The 20,448-nt window shown below is 58.5% G+C and overlaps 1 protein-coding gene across 1 annotated transcript; it reads right to left on the reverse strand.

The window, feature by feature from the left end:
* Positions 1-1,546: 1,546 nt before the first annotated feature.
* LOC128851142 (sphingomyelin phosphodiesterase 5-like) lies at positions 1,547-20,196 on the reverse strand (the record flags this gene model as incomplete). Its single annotated transcript, XM_054057763.1, has 8 exons — positions 1,547-1,568; positions 2,647-2,679; positions 3,233-3,382; positions 3,476-3,626; positions 13,160-13,223; positions 13,324-13,413; positions 16,183-16,323; positions 19,347-20,196. Coding segments are annotated over 6 exons (1,392 nt in total), but the record flags the coding sequence as incomplete, so codon positions are not given.
* Between the last annotated feature and the right edge of the window lie 252 nt (positions 20,197-20,448).

Below are 20,448 nucleotides of genomic sequence, written 5' to 3' on the forward strand. Positions count from 1 at the left end.
AGATCATCCAAACATCGTCCAACCATGACCCAACCTTCACTCAACCATCACCCAACCTTCACCCAACCATGACCAAAACATTGTCCACCTTCACCCAACCTTCACCATTGTCCAACCATCATCGAATCACCACCCAAAGATCACCCAAACATCATCCAAACTTCACCCAACCTTCACTCAACCTTCACCCAAACATCGTCCAACCTTCACTCAACCTTCACCCAACCATTGTCCAACCATCACCCAAAGATTGTCCAACTTTCACTCAACCTTCACCCAACCATGACCCAACCTTCACCCAAACTTCATCCAAACTTCACCCAACCTTCACCCAACCTTCATTCAATCTTCTCCCAACCATGACCCAACCATTGTCCAACCATCACCCAAACATTGTCCAACCTTCACCCAACCTTCACCCAACCTTCACTCAACCATCACTCAACCATGACCCAAATATCACCCAACCATCACCCAAACATTGTCCAACCTTCACCCAAAGATCACCCAACCTTCACCCAACCATGACCAAAACATTGTCCAACCTTCACTCAACCTTCACTCAACCTTCACCCAACCATTGTCCAACCACCATCCAATCACCACCCAAAGATCACCCAAACATCATCCAAACTTCACCCAACCTTCACTCAATCTTCACCCAACCATGACCCAACCTTCACTCAACCATTGTCCAACCATTACCCAATCATCACCCAAACATCACCCAAATATCGTCCAACCTTCACTCAACCTTCATGAGACCATCACCCAACCTTCACCCAATCTTCACTCAACCATCACCCAACCATGACCCAAACATCACCCAAACTTCACCCAACTTTCACCCAACCATCGTCCAACCATGACCTGAACATCACCCAAACATTGTCCAACCTTCACCCAAACTTCACCCAAACATCACCCAAAGATCACCCAACCTTCACTCAACCTTCACCCAACCTTCACCCAACCATTGTCCAACCATCATCCAACCTTCACCCAAACATCACCCAAACATTGTCCAACCTTCACCGAACCTTCACTCAACCTTCACTCAACCTTCACCCAACCTTCACCCAACCGTGACTCAACCATTGTCCAACCTTCACCCAAACATCACCCAAACATTGTCCAACCATGACCCAACCTTCACTCAACCATCGTCCAAACATCACCCAAACATTGTCCAACCTTCACCGAACCTTCACTCAACCTTCACTCAACCATTGTCCAACCTTCACCCAACCATGACCCAAACATCACCCAAACATCGTCCAACCATGACCCAACCTTCACCCAACCTTCACTCAACCATTGTCCAACCATCACTCAAACATCATCCAAACATTGTCCAACCTTCACCCAACCATCAGCCAACCTTGAGCCAACCTTCACCCAACCATTGTCCAACCTTCACCCAACCATGACCCAAACATCACCCAAACATTGTCCAACCGTCACCCAAAGATTGTCCAACTTTCACTCAACCTTCACTCAACCTTCACCCAACCATGACCCAACCTCCACCCAAACTTCATCCAAACTTCACTCAACCTTCACCCAACCTCCACCCAACCATTGTCCAACCATCACCCAACCATCACCCAAACATTGTCCAATCATGACCCAACCTTCACCCAACCTTCACTCAACCATCACTCAACCATGACCCAAATATCACCCAACCATCACCCAACCATTGTCCAACCTTCACCCAAAGACCACCCAACCTTCACCCAACCATGACCAAAACATTGTCCAACCTTCACTTAACCTTCACCCAACCATTGTCCAACCATCATCCAATCACCACCCAAAGATCACCCAAACATTGTCCAACCTTCACCGAACCTTCACCCAACCTTCACCCAAACATCACTCAAAGATCACCCAACCTTCACCCAAACATCGTCCAACCATCACCCAAAGATCGTCCAACCTTCACCCAACCTTCACCCAACCATTGTCCAACCATTGTCCAACCATCATCCAACCTTCACCCAAACATCACCCAAACATTGTCCAACCTTCACCCAAACATCACCCAAACATTGTCCAACCTTCACCCAACCTTCACTCAATCTTCACCCAACCTTCACCCAACCATTGTCCAACCATGACCCAACCATCACCCAAACATCGTCCAACCTTCACCCAACCTTCACCCCACCATTGTCCAATCATCACCCAACCATCATCCAACCATGACCCAAACATTGTCCAACCTTCACCCAAACATCAACCAAACATCGTCCAACCTTCATGAGACCTTCACTCAACCTTCACTCAACCTTCACTCAACAATTGTCCAACCTTCACCCAACCATCATCCAACCATTGTCCAACCATTGTCCAACCATGACCCAAACATCACCCAAAGATGGTCCAACCTTCACCCAACCTTCACCCAACCTTCACCCAACCTTCACTCAACCATTGTCCAACCATTACCCAACCATCACCCAAACATCACCCAAAGATCCTCCAACCTTCACCCAACCTTCACTCAATCTTCACCCAACCATGACCCAAACATCACCCAAAGATGGTCCAACCTTCACTCAACCTTCACTCAACCATTGTCCAACCATCACCCAAACATCACCCAAACATCACCCAAACATCACCCAAACATTGTCCAACCTTCACCCAACCTTCACTCAACCTTCACCCAACCTTCACTCAACCATTGTCCAACCTTCACCCAACCTTCACCCAACCATTACCCAACCATCACCCAAACATCACCCAAAGATCCTCCAACCTTCACTCAACCTTCACCCAAACATCACCCAAACATTGTCCAACCTTCACCCAACCATCATCCAACCATTGTCCAACCATGACCCAAACATCGTCCAACCTTCACCCAACCTTCACCCAACCTTCACCCAACCATGACCCAACCATCACCCAAAGATCACCCAAAGATCATCCAATCTTCACTCAACCTTCACCCAAACATTGTCCAACCATCACCCAAAGATCACCCAACCTTCACCCAACCATTGTCCAACCGTGACCCAAACATTGTCCAACCTTCACCCAACCTTCACCCAACCTTCACCCAACCTTCACCCAACCATCATCATCCAACCATGACCCAAACATCACCCAACCTTCACCCAACCATGACCCAAACATCACCCAACCTTCACCCAACCATTACCCAAACATCACCCAACCTTCACCCAACCATTGTCCAACCTCCACCCAACCTCCACCCAACCACAGTCCATCCCCCCCCATCTCCAGGAGGTCCCCGATGTCCTCCCGGTGCCCCTCAGGAGCCCTCGTGGCCCACGTGGAGCTTCAACACCACCGGGAGATGATCGGAGAGCGTCGCCAGTTGGGTGACAAAGACCACCTCAGCCTTCTCCTGCCCAGAAGACACCGAGAGAGGACATCGTCACCACGTGGAGACACCAAAGGAGGAGAAGAACCCAACGATGGTGGTGGTGGTGGGACGGACCGTGAGTGGAGATCCAGGAGACCTCCGGTGGAGGACATAGTCCACGCGACGTCCCGACCATGAGGACATGGGGACCACCGGGAGGTCTTCACCGTTGGGCAGGAGAGGACCTGCCAAGAAGAGACGGCGCCCGGACGGCTCCGAGAGGGTCCTGAGGACCACCAGAAGGGGGTGGTGGTGGTCAGGAGGAGGTGGTGGTGGTCATGAGGAGGAGGTGGTGGTCATGAGGAGATGGTGGTGGTCATGAGGAGGAGGTGGTGGTCATGAGGAGGTGGTGGTGGTCATGGGGAGGTGGTGGTGGTCATGAGGAGGAGGTGGTGGTCATGAGGAGGAGGTGGTGGTCATGAGGAGGTGGTGGTGGTCATGAGGAGGAGGTGGTGGTCATGGGGAGGTGGTGGTGGTCATGAGGAGGAGGTGGTGGTCATGGGGAGGTGGTGGTGGTCATGAGGAGGTGGTGGTGGTCATGGGGAGGAGGTGGTGGTCATGAGGAGGTGGTGGTGGTCATGGGGAGGTGGTGGTGGTCATGAGGAGGAGGTGGTGGTCATGGGGAGGAGGTGGTGGTCATGAGGAGGTGGTGGTGGTCATGGGGAGGAGGTGGTGGTCATGAGGAGGTGGTGGTGGTCATGAGGAGGAGGTGGTGGTCATGAGGAGGTGGTGGTGGTCATGAGGAGGAGGTGGTGGTCATGAGGAGGTGGTGGTCATGGGGAGGTGGTGGTGGTCATGAGGAGGTGATGGTGGTCATGAGGAGGAGGTGGTGGTCATGAGGAGGTGGTGGTGGTCATGAGGAGGTGGTGGTGGTCATGAGGAGGTGGTGGTCATGGGGAGAGGTGGTGGTCATGGGGAGGTGGTGGTGGTCATGGGGAGGTGGTGGTGGTCATGAGGAGAAGGTGGTGGTCATGAGGAGGTGGTGGTGGTCATGAGGAGAAGGTGGTGGTCATGAGGAGGTGGTGGTGGTCATGAGGAGTTGGTGGTGGTCATGAGGAGGAGGTGGTGGTCATGAGGAGGTGGTGGTGGTCATGGGGAGGAGGTGGTGGTCATGAGGAGGAGGTGGTGGTCATGAGGAGGAGGTGGTGGTCATGGGGAGGTGGTGGTGGTCATGAGGAGGAGGTGGTGGTCATGGGGAGGTGGTGGTGGTCATGAGGAGGTGGTGGTCATGAGGAGGTGGTGGTCATGAGGAGGAGGTGGTGGTGGTCATGGGGAGGAGGTGGTGGTCATGAGGAGGTGGTGGTGGTCATGAGGAGGTGGTGGTGGTCATGGGGAGGAGGAGGTGGTCATGGGGAGGTGGTGGTAGTCATGAGGAGATGGTGGTGGTCATGGGGAGGAGGTGGTGGTCATGAGGAGGTGGTGGTGGTCATGAGGAGGTGGTGGTGGTCATGAGGAGGAGGAGGTGGTGGTCATGAGGAGGTGGTGGTGGTCATGGGGAGGTGGTGGTGGTCATGGGGAGGAGGTGGTGGTGGTCATGGGGAGGTGGTGGTGGTGGTCATGGGGAGGTGGTGGTGGTGGTCAAGGGGAGGTGGTGGTGGTCATGAGGAGGTGGTGGTGGTCATGGGGAGGAGGTGGTGGTCATGGGGAGGAGGTGGTGGTCATGAGGAGGTGGTGGTGGTCATGGGGAGGAGGTGGTGGTGGTCATGGGGAGGTGGTGGTGGTGGTCATGGGGAGGAGGTGGTGGTGGTCATGGGGAGGTGGTGGTGGTGGTCAAGGGGAGGTGGTGGTGGTCATGAGGAGGTGGTGGTGGTCATGGGGAGGAGGTGGTGGTCATGGGGAGGAGGTGGTGGTGGTCATGGGGAGGTGGTGGTGGTCATGAGGAGAAGGTGGTGGTCATGGGGAGGTGGTGGTGGTCATGGGGAGGTGGTGGTGGTCATGGGGAGAAGGTGGTGGTCATGGGGAGGTGGTGGTGGTCATGGGGAGGAGGTGGTGGTCATGAGGAGGTGGTGGTGGTCATGGGGAGGTGGTGGTCATGGGGAGGAGGTGGTGGTCATGGGGAGGTGGTGGTGGTCATGAGGAGGAGGTGGTGGTCATGGGGAGGTGGTGGTCATGGGGAGGAGGTGGTGGTCATGGGGAGGTGGTGGTGGTCATGAGGAGGAGGTGGTGGTCATGGGGAGGAGGTGGTGGTCATGGGGAGGAGGTGGTGGTCATGAGGAGGTGGTGGTGGTCATGGGGAGGTGGTGGTGGTCATGAGGAGGAGGTGGTGGTCATGAGGAGGTGGTGGTCATGAGGAGGAGGTGGTGGTCATGAGGAGGTGGTGGTGGTCATGGGGAGAAGGTGGTGGTCATGGGGAGGTGGTGGTGGTCATGAGGAGGAGGTGGTGGTCATGAGGAGGTGGTGGTGGTCATGAGGAGGAGGTGGTGGTCATGAGGAGGAGGTGGTGGTCATGGGGAGGTGGTGGTGGTCATGAGGAGGAGGTGGTGGTCATGAGGAGGTGGTGGTCATGAGGGGGAGGTGGTGGTCATGGGGAGGTGGTGGTGGTCATGGGGAGGAGGTGGTCATGAGGAGGTGGTGGTCATGAGGGGGAGGTGGTGGTCATGAGGAGGTGGTGGTCATGAGGGGGAGGTGGTGGTCATGAGGAGGTGGTGGTCATGAGGGGGAGGTGGTGGTCATGAGGAGGTGGTGGTGGTCATGAGGAGAAGGTGGTGGTCATGGGGAGGTGGTGGTGGTCATGGGGGGGAGGTGGTGGTCATGGGGAGGTGGTGGTTATGGGGAGGTGGTGGTGGTCATGGGGAGGTGGTGGTTATGGGGAGGAGGTGGTGGTCATGGGGAGGAGGTGGTGGTCATGAGGAGGTGGTGGTGGTCATGGGGAGGTGGTGGTGGTCATGAGGAGGAGGTGGTGGTCATGGGGAGGTGGTGGTGGTCATGAGGAGGTGGTGGTCATGTGGAGGAGGTGGTGGTCATGAGGAGGTGGTGGTGGTCATGGGGAGGAGGTGGTGGTCATGGGGAGGAGGTGGTGGTCATGAGGAGGTGGTGGTGGTCATGAGGAGAAGGTGGTGGTCATGGGGAGGTGGTGGTGGTCATGGGGGGGAGGTGGTGGTCATGAGGAGGTGGTGGTGGTCATGGGGAGGTGGTGGTTATGGGGAGGAGGTGGTGGTCATGGGGAGGTGGTGGTGGTCATGGGGAGGTGGTGGTGGTCATGGGGAGGAGGTGGTGGTCATGAGGAGGTGGTGGTGGTCATGAGGAGGTGGTGGTGGTCATGGGGAGGTGGTGGTCATGGGGAGGTGGTGGTGGTCATGGGGAGGAGGTGGTGGTCATGGGGAGGTGGTGGTGGTCATGAGGAGGTGGTGGTGGTCATGGGGAGGTGGTGGTGGTCATGAGGAGGTGGTGGTGGTCATGGGGAGGTGGTGGTGGTCATGAGGAGGTGGTGGTCATGAGGAGGAGGTGGTGGTCATGGGGAGGTGGTGGTGGTCATGAGGAGGTGGTGGTGGTCATGAGGAGGTGGTGGTGGTCATGAGGAGGTGGTGGTCATGAGGAGGTGGTGGTGGTCATGAGGAGGAGGTGGTGGTCATGAGGAGGTGGTGGTGGTCATGAGGAGGTGGTGGTGGTCATGAGGAGGTGGTGGTGGTCATGAGGAGGTGGTGGTGGTCATGGGGAGGTGGTGGTGGTCCTGGGGAGGAGGTGGTGGTCATGAGGAGGAGGTGGTGGTCATGGGGAGGTGGTGGTGGTCATGAGGAGATGGTGGTGGTCATGAGGAGGTGGTGGTGGTCATGGGGAGGAGGTGGTGGTCATGGGGAGGTGGTGGTGGTCCTGGGGAGGAGGTGGTGGTCATGAGGAGGAGGTGGTGGTCATGGGGAGGTGGTGGTGGTCGTGAGGAGGTGGTGGTGGTCATGGGGAGGTGGTGGTGGTCATGAGGAGATGGTGGTGGTCATGAGGAGGTGGTGGTGGTCATGGGGAGGAGGTGGTGGTCATGAGGAGGAGGTGGTGGTCATGGGGAGGAGGTGGTGGTCATGAGGAGGTGGTGGTGGTCATGAGAAGGAGGTGGTGGTCATGAGGAGGTGGTGGTGGTCATGAGGAGAAGGTGGTGGTCATGGGGAGGTGGTGGTGGTCATGGGGAGGAGGTGGTGGTGGTCATGGGGAGGTGGTGGTGGTCATGGGGAGGAGGTGGTGGTCATGAGGAGGTGGTGGTGGTCATGAGGAGGTGGTGGTGGTCATGGGGAGGTGGTGGTGGTCATGGGGAGGTGGTGGTGGTCATGGGGAGGAGGTGGTGGTCATGAGGAGGAGGTGGTGGTCATGAGGAGAAGGTGGTGGTCATGGGGAGGTGGTGGTCATGAGGAGGTGGTGGTGGTCATGAGGAGGTGGTGGTGGTCATGGGGAGGTGGTGGTCATGAGGAGGTGGTGGTGGTCATGGGGAGGTGGTGGTGGTCATGGGGGGGGAGGTGGTGGTCATGAGGAGGTGGTGGTGGTCATGGGGAGGTGGTGGTCATGGGGAGGTGGTGGTCATGAGGAGGTGGTGGTGGTCATGGGGAGGTGGTGGTCATGGGGAGGTGGTGGTGGTCATGGGGAGGTGGTGGTGGTCATGGGGAGGTGGTGGTGGTCATGGGGAGGTGGTGGTGGTCATGAGGAGATGGTGGTGGTCATGAGGAGGTGGTGGTGGTCATGGGGAGGTGGTGGTGGTCATGAGGAGGTGGTGGTGGTCATGGGGAGGAGGTGGTGGTCATGAGGAGGAGGTGGTGGTCATGGGGAGGAGGTGGTGGTCATGAGGAGGTGGTGGTGGTCATGAGAAGGAGGTGGTGGTCATGAGGAGGTGGTGGTGGTCATGAGGAGAAGGTGGTGGTCATGGGGAGGTGGTGGTGGTCATGGGGAGGAGGTGGTGGTGGTCATGGGGAGGTGGTGGTGGTCATGGGGAGGAGGTGGTGGTCATGAGGAGGTGGTGGTGGTCATGAGGAGGTGGTGGTGGTCATGGGGAGGTGGTGGTGGTCATGGGGAGGAGGTGGTGGTCATGAGGAGGTGGTGGTGGTCATGAGGAGGTGGTGGTGGTCATGGGGAGGTGGTGGTCATGAGGAGGTGGTGGTGGTCATGGGGAGGTGGTGGTCATGAGGAGGTGGTGGTGGTCATGAGGAGGTGGTGGTGGTCATGGGGAGGTGGTGGTGGTCATGGGGAGGTGGTGGTGGTCATGGGGAGGTGGTGGTGGTCATGGGGAGGAGGTGGTGGTCATGGGGAGGTGGTGGTGGTCATGAAGAGGAGGTGGTGGTCATGGGGAGGAGGTGGTGGTCATGGGGAGGAGGTGGTGGTCATGGGGAGGAGGTGGTGGTCATGGGGAGGAGGTGGTGGTCATGAGGAGGAGGTGGTGGTCATGGGGAGGAGGTGGTGGTCATGGGGAGGTGGTGGTGGTCATGGGGAGGTGGTGGTGGTCATGGGGAGGTGGTGGTGGTCATGAGGAGGTGGTGGTCATGGGGAGGTGGTGGTGGTCATGAGGAGGAGGTGGTGGTCATGGGGAGGTGGTGGTGGTCATGAGGAGGTGGTGGTGGTCATGAGGAGGTGGTGGTGGTCATGGGGAGGTGGTGGTGGTCATGAGGAGGTGGTGGTGGTCATGGGGAGGTGGTGGTGGTCATAAGGAGGTGGTGGTGGTCATGGGGAGGTGGTGGTGGTCATGGGGAGGTGGTGGTGGTCATGAGGAGGAGGTGGTGGTCATGGGGAGGAGGTGGTGGTCATGAGGAGGTGGTGGTGGTCATGAGGAGGTGGTGGTGGTCATGAGGAGGTGGTGGTGGTCATGGGGAGGTGGTGGTGGTCATGGGGAGGTGGTGGTGGTCATGAGGAGGTGGTGGTCATGGGGAGGTGGTGGTGGTCATGAGGAGGAGGTGGTGGTCATGGGGAGGTGGTGGTGGTCATGAGGGGGAGGTGGTGGTCATGGGGAGGTGAAGGTCAGGGGAGGAGGTGGTGGTGGTCATGGGGAGGAGGTGGTGGTCATGAGGAGGTGGTGGTCATGGGGAGGTGGTGGTGGTCATGAGGAGGAGGTGGTGGTCATGGGGAGGAGGTGGTGGTCATGGGGAGGAGGTGGTGGTCATGAGGAGGAGGTGGTGGTCATGAGGAGGAGGTGGTGGTCATGAGGAGGTGGTGGTGGTCATGAGGAGGAGGTGGTGGTCATGAGGAGGTGGTGGTGGTCATGAGGAGGTGGTGGTGGTCATGAGGAGGAGGTGGTGGTGGTCATGAGGAGGTGGTGGTGGTCATGGGGAGGTGGTGGTGGTCATGAGGAGGTGGTGGTGGTCATGAGGAGGAGGTGGTGGTGGTCATGAGGAGGAGGTGGTGGTCATGGGGAGGTGGTGGTGGTCATGGGGAGGTGGTGGTGGTCATGAGGAGGTGGTGGTGGTCATGGGGAGGTGGTGGTGGTCATGAGGAGGTGGTGGTGGTCATGAGGAGGTGGTGGTGGTCATGGGGAGGTGGTGGTGGTCATGGGGAGGTGGTGGTGGTCATGAGGAGGTGGTGGTGGTCATGAGGAGGAGGTGGTGGTCATGGGGAGGTGGTGGTCATGGGGAGAAGTTGGTGGTCATGGGGAGGAGGTGGTGGTCATGAGGAGGTGGTGGTGGTCATGGGGAGGAGGTGGTGGTCATGAGGAGATGGTGGTGGTCATGGGGAGGTGGTGGTCATGGGGAGAAGGTGGTGGTCATGGGGAGGAGGTGGTGGTCATGAGGAGGTGGTGGTGGTCATGGGGAGGTGGTGGTGGTCATGGGGAGGAGGTGGTGGTCATGGGGAGGTGAAGGTCATGGGGAGGAGGTGGTGGTGGTCATGGGGAGGAGGTGGTGGTCATGAGGAGGTGGTGGTGGTCATGAGGAGGAGGTGGTGGTCATGAGGAGGTGGTGGTGGTCATGAGGAGGAGGTGGTGGTCATGAGGAGGAGGTGGTGGTGGTCATGAGGAGGAGGTGGTGGTGGTCATGAGGAGGTGGTGGTGGTCATGAGGAGGAGGTGGTGGTGGTCATGAGGAGGTGGTGGTGGTCATGAGGAGGTGGTGGTGGTGGTCATGAGGAGGTGGTGGTGGTCATGAGGAGGAGGTGGTGGTGGTGGTCATGAGGAGGTGGTGGTGGTCATGAGGAGGAGGTGGTGGTGGTCATGAGGAGGTGGTGGTCATGAGGAGATGGTGGTGGTCATGAGGAGGTGGTGGTGGTCATGAGGAGGAGGTGGTGGTCATGGGGAGGTGGTGGTCGTCATGGGGAGGAGGTGGTGGTCATGGGGAGATGGTGGTGGTCATGGGGAGGTGGTGGTGGTCATGAGGAGGTGGTGGTCATGAGGAGGAGGTGGTGGTCATGGAGAGGTGGTGGTGGTCATGAGGAGGAGGTGGTGGTCATGGGGAGGTGGTGGTGGTCATGAGGAGGAGGTGGTGGTCATGAGGAGGAGGTGGTGGTCATGGAGAGGTGGTGGTGGTCATGAGGAGGTGGTGGTGGTCATGAGGTGGTGGTGGTCATGAGGAGGAGGTGGTGGTCATGAGGAGGTGGTGGTGGTCATGAGGAGGAGGTGGTGGTAATGGGGAGGAGGTGGTGGTCATGAGGAGGTGGTGGTCATGAGGAGGTGGTGGTGGTCATGGGGAGGTGGTGGTGGTCATGAGGAGGTGGTGGTGGTCATGAGGAGGTGGTGGTGGTCATGGGGAGGTGGTGGTGGTCATGGGGTTGTGGTGGTGGTCATGGGGAGGAGGTGGTGGTCATGAGGAGGAGGTGGTGGTGGTCATGAGGAGGTGGTGGTGGTCATGAGGAGGTGGTGGTCGTCATGAGGAGGAGGTGGTGGTCATGGGGAGGTGGTGGTGGTCATGAGGAGGTGGTGGTGGTCATGGGGAGGAGGTGGTGGTCATGAGGAGGAGGTGGTGGTCATGGGGAGGAGGTGGTGGTCATGAGGAGAAGGTGGTGGTCATGAGGAGGAGGTGGTGGTCATGGGGAGGAGGTGGTGGTCATGAGGAGAAGGTGGTGGTCATGGGGAGGAGGTGGTGGTCATGAGGAGGAGGTGGTGGTCATGAGGAGGAGGTGGTGGTCATGAGGAGGTTGTGGTGGTCATGGGGAGGTGGTGGTGGTCATGAGGAGGAGGTGGTGGTCATGAGGAGGTGGTGGTGGTCATGGGGAGGTGGTGGTGGTCATGAGGAGGAGGTGGTGGTCATGGGGAGGAGGTGGTGGTCATGAGGAGGAGGTGGTGGTCATGAGGAGGAGGTGGTGGTCATGAGGAGGAGGTGGTGGTGGTCATGAGGAGGAGGTGGTGGTCATGGGGAGGAGGTGGTGGTCATGAGGAGGAGGTGGTGGTCATGGGGAGGAGGTGGTGGTCATGGGGAGGAGGTGGTGGTCATGAGGAGGTGGTGGTGGTCATGGGGAGGTGGTGGTGGTCATGGGGAGGAGGTGGTGGTCATGAGGAGGTGGTGGTGCTCATGGGGAGGAGGTGGTGGTCATGAGGAGGTGGTGGTGGTCATGAGGAGGTGGTGGTGGTCATGGGGAGGAGGTGGTGGTCATGAGGAGGTGGTGGTGGTCATAAGGAGGTGGTGGTGGTCATGAGGAGGAGGTGGTGGTCATGAGGAGGTGGTGGTGGTCATGGGGAGGTGGTGGTGGTCATGGGGAGGAGGTGGTGGTCATGAGGAGGTGGTGGTCATGAGGAGAAGGTGGTGGTCATGAGGAGGTGGTGGTGGTCATGGGGAGGAGGTGGTGGTCATGGGGAGGATGTGGTGGTCATGAGGAGGAGGTGGTGGTCATGAGGAGGTGGTGGTGGTCATGGGGAGGAGGTGGTGGTCATGGGGAGGATGTGGTGGTCATGAGGAGGAGGTGGTGGTCATGAGGAGGAGGTGGTGGTCATGGGGAGGTGGTGGTGGTCATGAGGAGGAGGTGGTGGTCATGGGGAGGAGGTGGTGGTCATGAGGAGATGGTGGTGGTCATGGGGAGGTGGTGGTGGTCATGAGGAGGAGGTGGTGGTCATGAGGAGGTGGTGGTGGTCATGGGGAGGTGGTGGTGGTCATGGGGAGGAGGTGGTGGTGGTCATGGGGAGGAGGTGGTGGTCATGGGGAGGTGGTGGTGGTCATGGGGAGGTGGTGGTGGTCATGAGGAGGTGGTGGTCATGAGGAGGTGGTGGTGGTCATGGGGAGGTGGTGGTGGTCATGGGGAGGAGGTGGTGGTCATGGGGAGGAGGTGGTGGTCATGAGGAGGAGGTGGTGGTCATGGGGAGGTGGTGGTGGTCATGAGGAGGAGGTGGTGGTCATGGGGAGGTGGTGGTGGTCATGGGGAGGAGGTGGTGGTCATGAGGAGAAGGTGGTGGTCATGAGGAGGAGGTGGTGGTCATGAGGAGGAGGTGGTGGTCATGAGGAGGTGGTGGTGGTCATGGGGAGGTGGTGGTGGTCATGAGGAGGTGGTGGTGGTCATGAGGAGGTGGTGGTCGTCATGAGGAGGAGGTGGTGGTCATGAGGAGGTGGTGGTGGTCATGGGGAGGAGGTGGTCATGAGGAGGAGGTGGTGGTCATGGGGAGGAGGTGGTCATGAGGAGGAGGTGGTGGTCATGGGGAGGAGGTGGTGGTCATGAGGAGGTGGTGGTGGTCATGAGGAGGTGGTGGTCATGGGGAGGAGGTGGTGGTCATGAGGAGGTGGTGGTGGTCATGAGGAGGTGGTGGTCATGAGGAGGTGGTGGTGGTCATGGGGAGGAGGTGGTGGTCATGAGGAGGAGGTGGTGGTCATGGGGAGGTGGTGGTGGTCATGAGGAGGTGGTGACCCCTTCCCGGTCCCCTCCCGTTTCCCCTCTCTGTCACCTCTTGAGGTTCTCTGGGGTGGACACGGCCTCATCATAGATCTTCAGGGGGTTGAGAAGAGTTCCTGGAGATGGAGATGGAGGTGGAGATGGAGGTGGAGGTGGAGGTGGACGTGGAGATGGAGATGGAGATGGAGGTGGGGATGGGGTGGGATGAGGTCCTACCTATGGCCCAGGGTTGGTCCCGTCCCGGCGCCTCTCGACACGGATCCTGGTAGACATCAAAGATCTCATGATGCTGATTGAGCTCCTCAGCTGAGGGGAGAGAAACCATCGCCATCATCTCCACCTCCACCTCCATCCCCACCTCCATCTCCATCTCCACCTCCACCTCCACCTCAACCTCCATCTCCACCTCCACCTCCACCTCCATCTCCACCTCCACCTTCACCTCCATCTCCACCTCCACCTCCATCTCCACCTCCACCTCCACCTCCATCTCCACCTCCACCTCCATCTCCACCTCCACCTCCATCTCCACCTCCACCTCCACCTCCACCTCCACCTCCACCTCCATCTCCACCTCCATCTCCACCTCCATCTCCACCTCCACCTCCACCTCCACCTCCATCTCCACCTCCACCTCCACCTCCACCTCCACCTCCACCTCCATCTCCACCTCCACCTCCACCTCCACCTCCATCTCCACCTCCACCTCCACCTCCACCTCCATCTCCACCTCCACCTCCACCTCCATCTCCACCTCCATCTCCACCTCCACCTCCATCTCCACCTCCACCTCCATCTCCACCTCCACCTCCACCTCCATCTCCACCTCCATCTCCACCTCCACCTCCACCTCCACCTCCACCTCCACCTCCATCTCCACCTCCACCTCCACCTCCACCTCCACCTCCACCTCCACCTCCACCTCCACCTCCACCTCCATCTCCACCTCCACCTCCACCTCCATCTCCACCTCCACCTCCACCTCCACCTCCATCTCCACCTCCACCTCCACCTCCACCTCCATCTCCACCTCCACCTCCACCTCCATCTCCACCTCCATCTCCACCTCCACCTCCATCTCCACCTCCACCTCCATCTCCACCTCCACCTCCATCTCCACCTCCATCTCCACCTCCACCTCCACCTCCACCTCCATCTCCACCTCCACCTCCACCTCCACCTCCACCTCCACCTCCACCTCCACCTCCACCTCCATCTCCACCTCCACCTCCACCTCCACCTCCATCTCCACCTCCACCTCCACCTCCACCTCCATCTCCACCTCCACCTCCACCTCCACCTCCATCTCCACCTCCACCTCCATCTCCACCTCCATCTCCACCTCCACCTCCACCTCCATCTCCACCTCCACCTCCATCTCCACCTCCACCTCCACCTCCATCTCCACCTCCACCTCCACCTCCACCTCCACCTCCACCTCCATCTCCACCTCCACCTCCACCTCCATCTCCATCTCCATCTCCACCTCCACCTCCATCTCCACCTCCACCTCCACCTCCACCTCCATCTCCATCTCCACCTCCATCTCCACCTCCACCTCCATCTCCATCTCCACCTCCACCTCCATCTCCATCTCCATCTCCACCTCCATCTCCACCTCCACCTCCACCTCCATCTCCATCTCCACCTCCATCTCCACCTCCACCTCCATCTCCATCTCCACCTCCACCTCCATCTCCATCTCCATCTCCATCTCCACCTCCATCTCCACCTCCACCTCCACCTCCATCTCCACCTCCACCTCCATCTCCACCTCCATCTCCACCTCCACCTCCACCTCCATCTCCATCTCCACCTCCACCTCCATCTCCACCTCCACCTCCATCTCCATCTCCACCTCCACCTCCACCTCCATCTCCATCTCCACCTCCATCTCCACCTCCATCTCCACCTCCACCTCCACCTCCATCTCCATCTCCACCTCCACCTCCACCTCCACTACATCTCCACCTCCACCTCCACCTCCATCTCCACCTCCATCTCCATCTCCATCTCCACCTCCACCTCCACCATCTCCACCTCCACCTCCACCTCCATCCCCATCTCCACCTCCATCTCCACCTCCACCTCCACCTCCATCTCCATCTCCACCTCCACCTCCACCTCCATCTCCACCTCCATCTCCATCTCCACCTCCACCTCCATCTCCACCTCCACCTCCACCTCCACCTCCATCTCCACCTCCACCTCCATCTCCACCTCCACCTCCACCTCCACCTCCACCTCCACCTCCACCTCCACCTCCACCTCCACCTCCATCTCCACCTCCACCTCCACCTCCATCTCCACCTCCACCTCCATCTCCATCTCCATCTCCACCTCCATCTCCACCTCCATCTCCACCTCCACCTCCACCTCCACCTCCATCTCCATCTCCACCTCCACCTCCACCTCCACTACATCTCCACCTCCACCTCCACCTCCATCTCCACCTCCATCTCCATCTCCATCTCCACCTCCACCTCCACCATCTCCACCTCCACCTCCACCTCCATCTCCATCTCCACCTCCATCTCCACCTCCATCTCCACCTCCACCTCCACCTCCACCTCCATCTCCACCTCCACCTCCATCTCCACCTCCATCTCCATCTCCACCTCCACCTCCACCTCCATCTCCACCTCCACCTCCACCTCCACCTCCACCTCCATCTCCACCTCCACCTCCACCTCCACCTCCACCTCCATCTCCATCTCCACCTCCACCGCCACCTCCATCTCCATCTCCACCTCCACCTCCATCTCCACCTCCACCTCCATCTCCACCTCCATCTCCATCTCCACCTCCATCTCCATCTCCACCTCCACCTCCACCTCCACCTCCATCTCCACCTCCACCTCCACCTCCATCTCCACCTCCACCTCCATCTCCACCTCCATCTCCATCTCCACCTCCACCTCCACCTCCATCTCCACCTCCACCTCCACCTCCATCTCCACCTCCATCTCCACCTCCACCTCCACCTCCATCTCCACCTCCATCTCCACCTCCACCTCCACCTCCATCTCCACCTCCACCTCCACCACCTCCACCCTCTGTCCCCTTTCTCCCAACCTGGGGAGGTGTTATCGAAGTTGAGGTCTCCACAGAAGACGTCGAAGGCCACGAGGTCACCGTCTTTCTTCTGCTGCTCCTGGAACTCCTCCATCCACCGCAGCCCCATGGAGAGCTGCGCGTTCCTCACCAGCGCATCTCCTGCAGCACCGGGACCACCCGTGGACCATCCGTGGACCACCCGTGGACCACCCATGGACCTCCCATGGACCTCCAAACCACCCATGGACCTCCCATGGACCTCCCAAACCACACGTGGACCTCCCATGGACCACTGATGGACCTCCAAACCACCCATGGACCTCCCCTGGACCTCCCAAAGCACCCATGGAACTCCCATGGACCACTGATGGACCTCCAAACCACCCATGGACCTCCCATGGACCTCCAAACCACCCATGGACCTCCCATGGACCTCCCAAACCACACGTGGACCTCCCATGGACCACTGATGGACCTCCAAACCACCCATGGACCTCCCCTGGACCTCCCAAAGCACCCATGGAACTCCCATGGACCACTGATGGACCTCCAAACCACCCATGGACCTCCCATGGACCTCCAAACCACCCATGGACCTCCCATGGACCTCCCAAACCACACGTGGACCTCCCATGGACCACTGATGGACCTCCAAACCACCCATGGACCTCCCCTGGACCTCCCAAAGCACCCATGGAACTCCCATGGACCACTGATGGACCTCCAAACCACCCATGGACCTCCCATGGACCTCCAAACCACCCATGGACCTCCCATGGACCTCCCAAACCACACGTGGACCTCCCATGGACCACTGATGGACCTCCAAACCACCCATGGACCTCCCCTGGACCTCCCAAAGCACCCATGGAACTCCCATGGACCACTGATGGACCTCCAAACCACCCATGGACCTCCCATGGACCTCCAAACCACCCATGGACCACTCATGGACCTCCCAAATCAACCATGGACCACTCATGGACCTCCCAAAGCACCCATGGAACTCCCATGGACCACTGATGGACCTCCAAACCGCCTGTGGACCAACCATGGACCACTCATGGACCTCCCAAACCACCCATGGACCTCCCATGGACCACTGATGGACCTCCAAACCGCCCGTGGACCACTCATGGACCTCCAAACCACCCATGGACCTCCCAAACCACCCATGGACCTCCCACGGACCTCCCAAACCACCCATGGACCTCCCATGGACCACTGATGGACCTCCAAACCACCCGAAGATCTCCCAAACCACCCATGGACCACCAATGGGCCACCCATGGACCTCCCAAACCACCCATGGATCTCTCAACACCATCCAACCCCATCGTAGATGCCTCCAACCCCATCTTAGATCTCTCCAACCCCACCTTAGATCCCTCCAATGCCATCTTAGATCCCTCCAACCCCATCATAGGTACCTCCAACCCCATCTTAGATCCCTCCAACCCCATCTCAGACCCTTCGAACCCATCGTAGATCCCTCCAACCCCATCTTAGATCCCTCCAACTCCATCTTAGATCCCTCCAACCCCATCTTAGACCCTTCAAACCCATCGTAGATCCCTCCAACCCCTACTTAGATCCCTCAAACCCATCTTAGATCCCTCCAACCCCATCGTAGGTCCCTTCAACTCCATCTTAGATCCCTCCAACCCCATCTTAGATCCCTCCAATCCCCTCTTAGATCCCTCCAACCCCATCTTAGACCCTTCGAACCCATCTCAGATCCCTCCAACCCCATCTTAGACCCTTCGAACCCATCTCAGATCCCTCCAACCCCATCTTAGACCCTTCGAACCCATCTCAGATCCCTCCAACCCCATCTTAGATCCCTCAAACCCATCTTAGATCCCTCCAACCCCATCTTAGACCCTTCAAACCCATCATAGATCCCTTCGAACCCATCTCAGATCCCTCCAACCCATCTTAGACCCTTCAATCCCATCTTAGGTCCCTCCAACCCCATTGTAGACCCCTTTGAACCCCATCATAGATCCCTCCAACCCCATCTTAGACCCTTTGAACCCATTTTAGATCCCTCCAACCCATCTTAGATCCTTCGAGCCCCATCGTAGGTCCCTTCAACTCCATCTTTGATACCTCCAACCCCATCTTAGATCCTTCGAACCCATCTTAGATCCCTCCAACCCCATCTTAGACCCTTTGAACCCATCTTAGACCCTTCGATCCCATCTTAGATCCCTCCAACCCCATCTTAGACCCTTCGATCCCATCTTAGATCCCTCCAACCCCATCTTAGATCCTTCGATCCCATCTTAGATCCCTCCAACCCCATCTTAGATCCTTCGAACCCATCTCAGATCCCTCCAACCCATCTTAGATCCCTCCAAACCCCATCTTAGATCCCTCAAACCCCATCTTAGATCCCTCCAAACCCCATCATAGGTCCTTCGAACCCATCTCAGATCCCTCCAACCCCATTTTAGACCCTTTGAACCCCATCTTAGATCCCTCCAACCCCATCTTAGATCCCTCCAACCCCATCGTAGACCCTTCGAACCCATTTTAGATCCCTCCAACCCCATCTTAGATCCCTCCAACCCCATCGTAGGTCCCTTCAACTCCATCTTAGATCCCTCCAACCCCATCTCAGGTCCCTCCAACCCCATCTCAGATCCCTCCAACCCCATCGTAGATCCCTCAAACCCCATCATAGGTCCTTTGAACCCATGGTAGATCCCTCAAACCCCATCTTAGATCCCTCCAATCCCATCTTAGATCCCTCAAACCCCATCTTAGACCCTTCGAACCCATCGTAGATCCCTCAAACCCCATCATAGGTCCTTCGAACCCCATCTTAGATCCCTCAAACCCATTGTAGATCTCTTCAACCCCATCTTAGATCCCTCCAACCCCATCGTAGATCCCTCAAACCCCATCATAGGTCCTTCGAACCCATCTTAGATCCCTCAAACCCATTGTAGATCTCTTCAAACCCATCATAGATCCCTCAAACCCCATCGTAGATCCCTCAAACCCCATCGTAGATCCCTCAAACCCCATCTTAGATCCTTTGAACCCATGGTAGATCCCTCAAACCCCATCGTAGATCCCTCAAACCCCATCTTAGACCCTTCGAACCCATCTTAGATCCCTCCAACCCCACCGTCGGTCCCTCCACGGCCGCCGTCGTCCCCCTCGTCTCTCACCGGCCGGCGCCTGCAGGTGGGTACACCCCAAATACCCCACGATCCGTCCTTCCGTCCTCATTCCCACCAACACTTGAACCACCAACACCCCTTTCGCCGCCAACGAATCCTCTCCGGCGCCGTTGGGAAAGGCGTGAAACTTCGCCGCCATCACCGGGTATCGACTTCCCACCATGAGACCGCTATTGAAGACCTTTAACTTCCAACCCTTCCATCCGGCGGCGCCGACGTCATAAAGAACATTCCGGAACCTTCCGGAAAGTCCTCGACGTAAGGCGGCGGTGGCTTTGGAGTCAAAGACTTCTTGGAAGCAAACGAAGTCAACGTCCGGTGGGAAGCGTTGGGTGAGAGGCACCGTTTGGTCATTCCGAAGGGTTTCGGTGATGGCGGTGACGGCGGTGGTGGTGGTGGTGGAGGAGTTCGGTGACGCCGGAAGGAGGAATCGAGCGATGGTTTTGGCGCGCGTTGGCGTTCGGCCCAAATTGGTGAATTTGGCCAAACCGCTCGGTAAAAGGCAAAGGTTGGCGGTGGCGAAGGTGAAAGCGGCGCCGTCGTTGCGGGCGTTCCACGGCGTCGCCGGAAGCGTTTGCGGTGTCGATTGATAAACGAAGGGATAACGTTGGGATTGAAGCGGAAGCCATAACGCCAACCCCAAAGCCGCCAACGGCAGCGCCGCCGCGAGGGCAAAGGTCAACGCCAACGCCGTCAGCGCTCGAGGGAACCAATGGCGGTGGTCCAGAGTGGTGGGGCGGAGGTCCAGGAGGGCGTTGGTGGCCCAAAAGGAGGGGGCGAGGAGGGACGAAGCCACCGAATCCAACGCCGTCAAAGCGGCGTTGGGGAAAGGGGAGGAGGGGAGGGGGGGGGGGGGGAGGGGGGGGGGGCGGCGGAGGGGGGGGGGGGGGGGGGGGGGGGGGGGGGGAATAAAGGGGGTTGTGTTAGAAATGGGGCCAAATGGGATCTCCTTCGAAATTGGGCCAAAAGGGATCAAACTCAAAATGGGGCCAAAAGGGATCATGTTCCAAAGTGGGAACTTATTCCAAATGGGGCCAAAGGGATCGCGTTCTAAATGGGGCCAAAAGGGATCCGTTACAAATGGGGCCAA

This window comes from Cuculus canorus, chromosome 2 (assembly GCF_017976375.1).
Source record: "Cuculus canorus isolate bCucCan1 chromosome 2, bCucCan1.pri, whole genome shotgun sequence".
Taxonomy (NCBI): domain Eukaryota; kingdom Metazoa; phylum Chordata; class Aves; order Cuculiformes; family Cuculidae; genus Cuculus; species Cuculus canorus.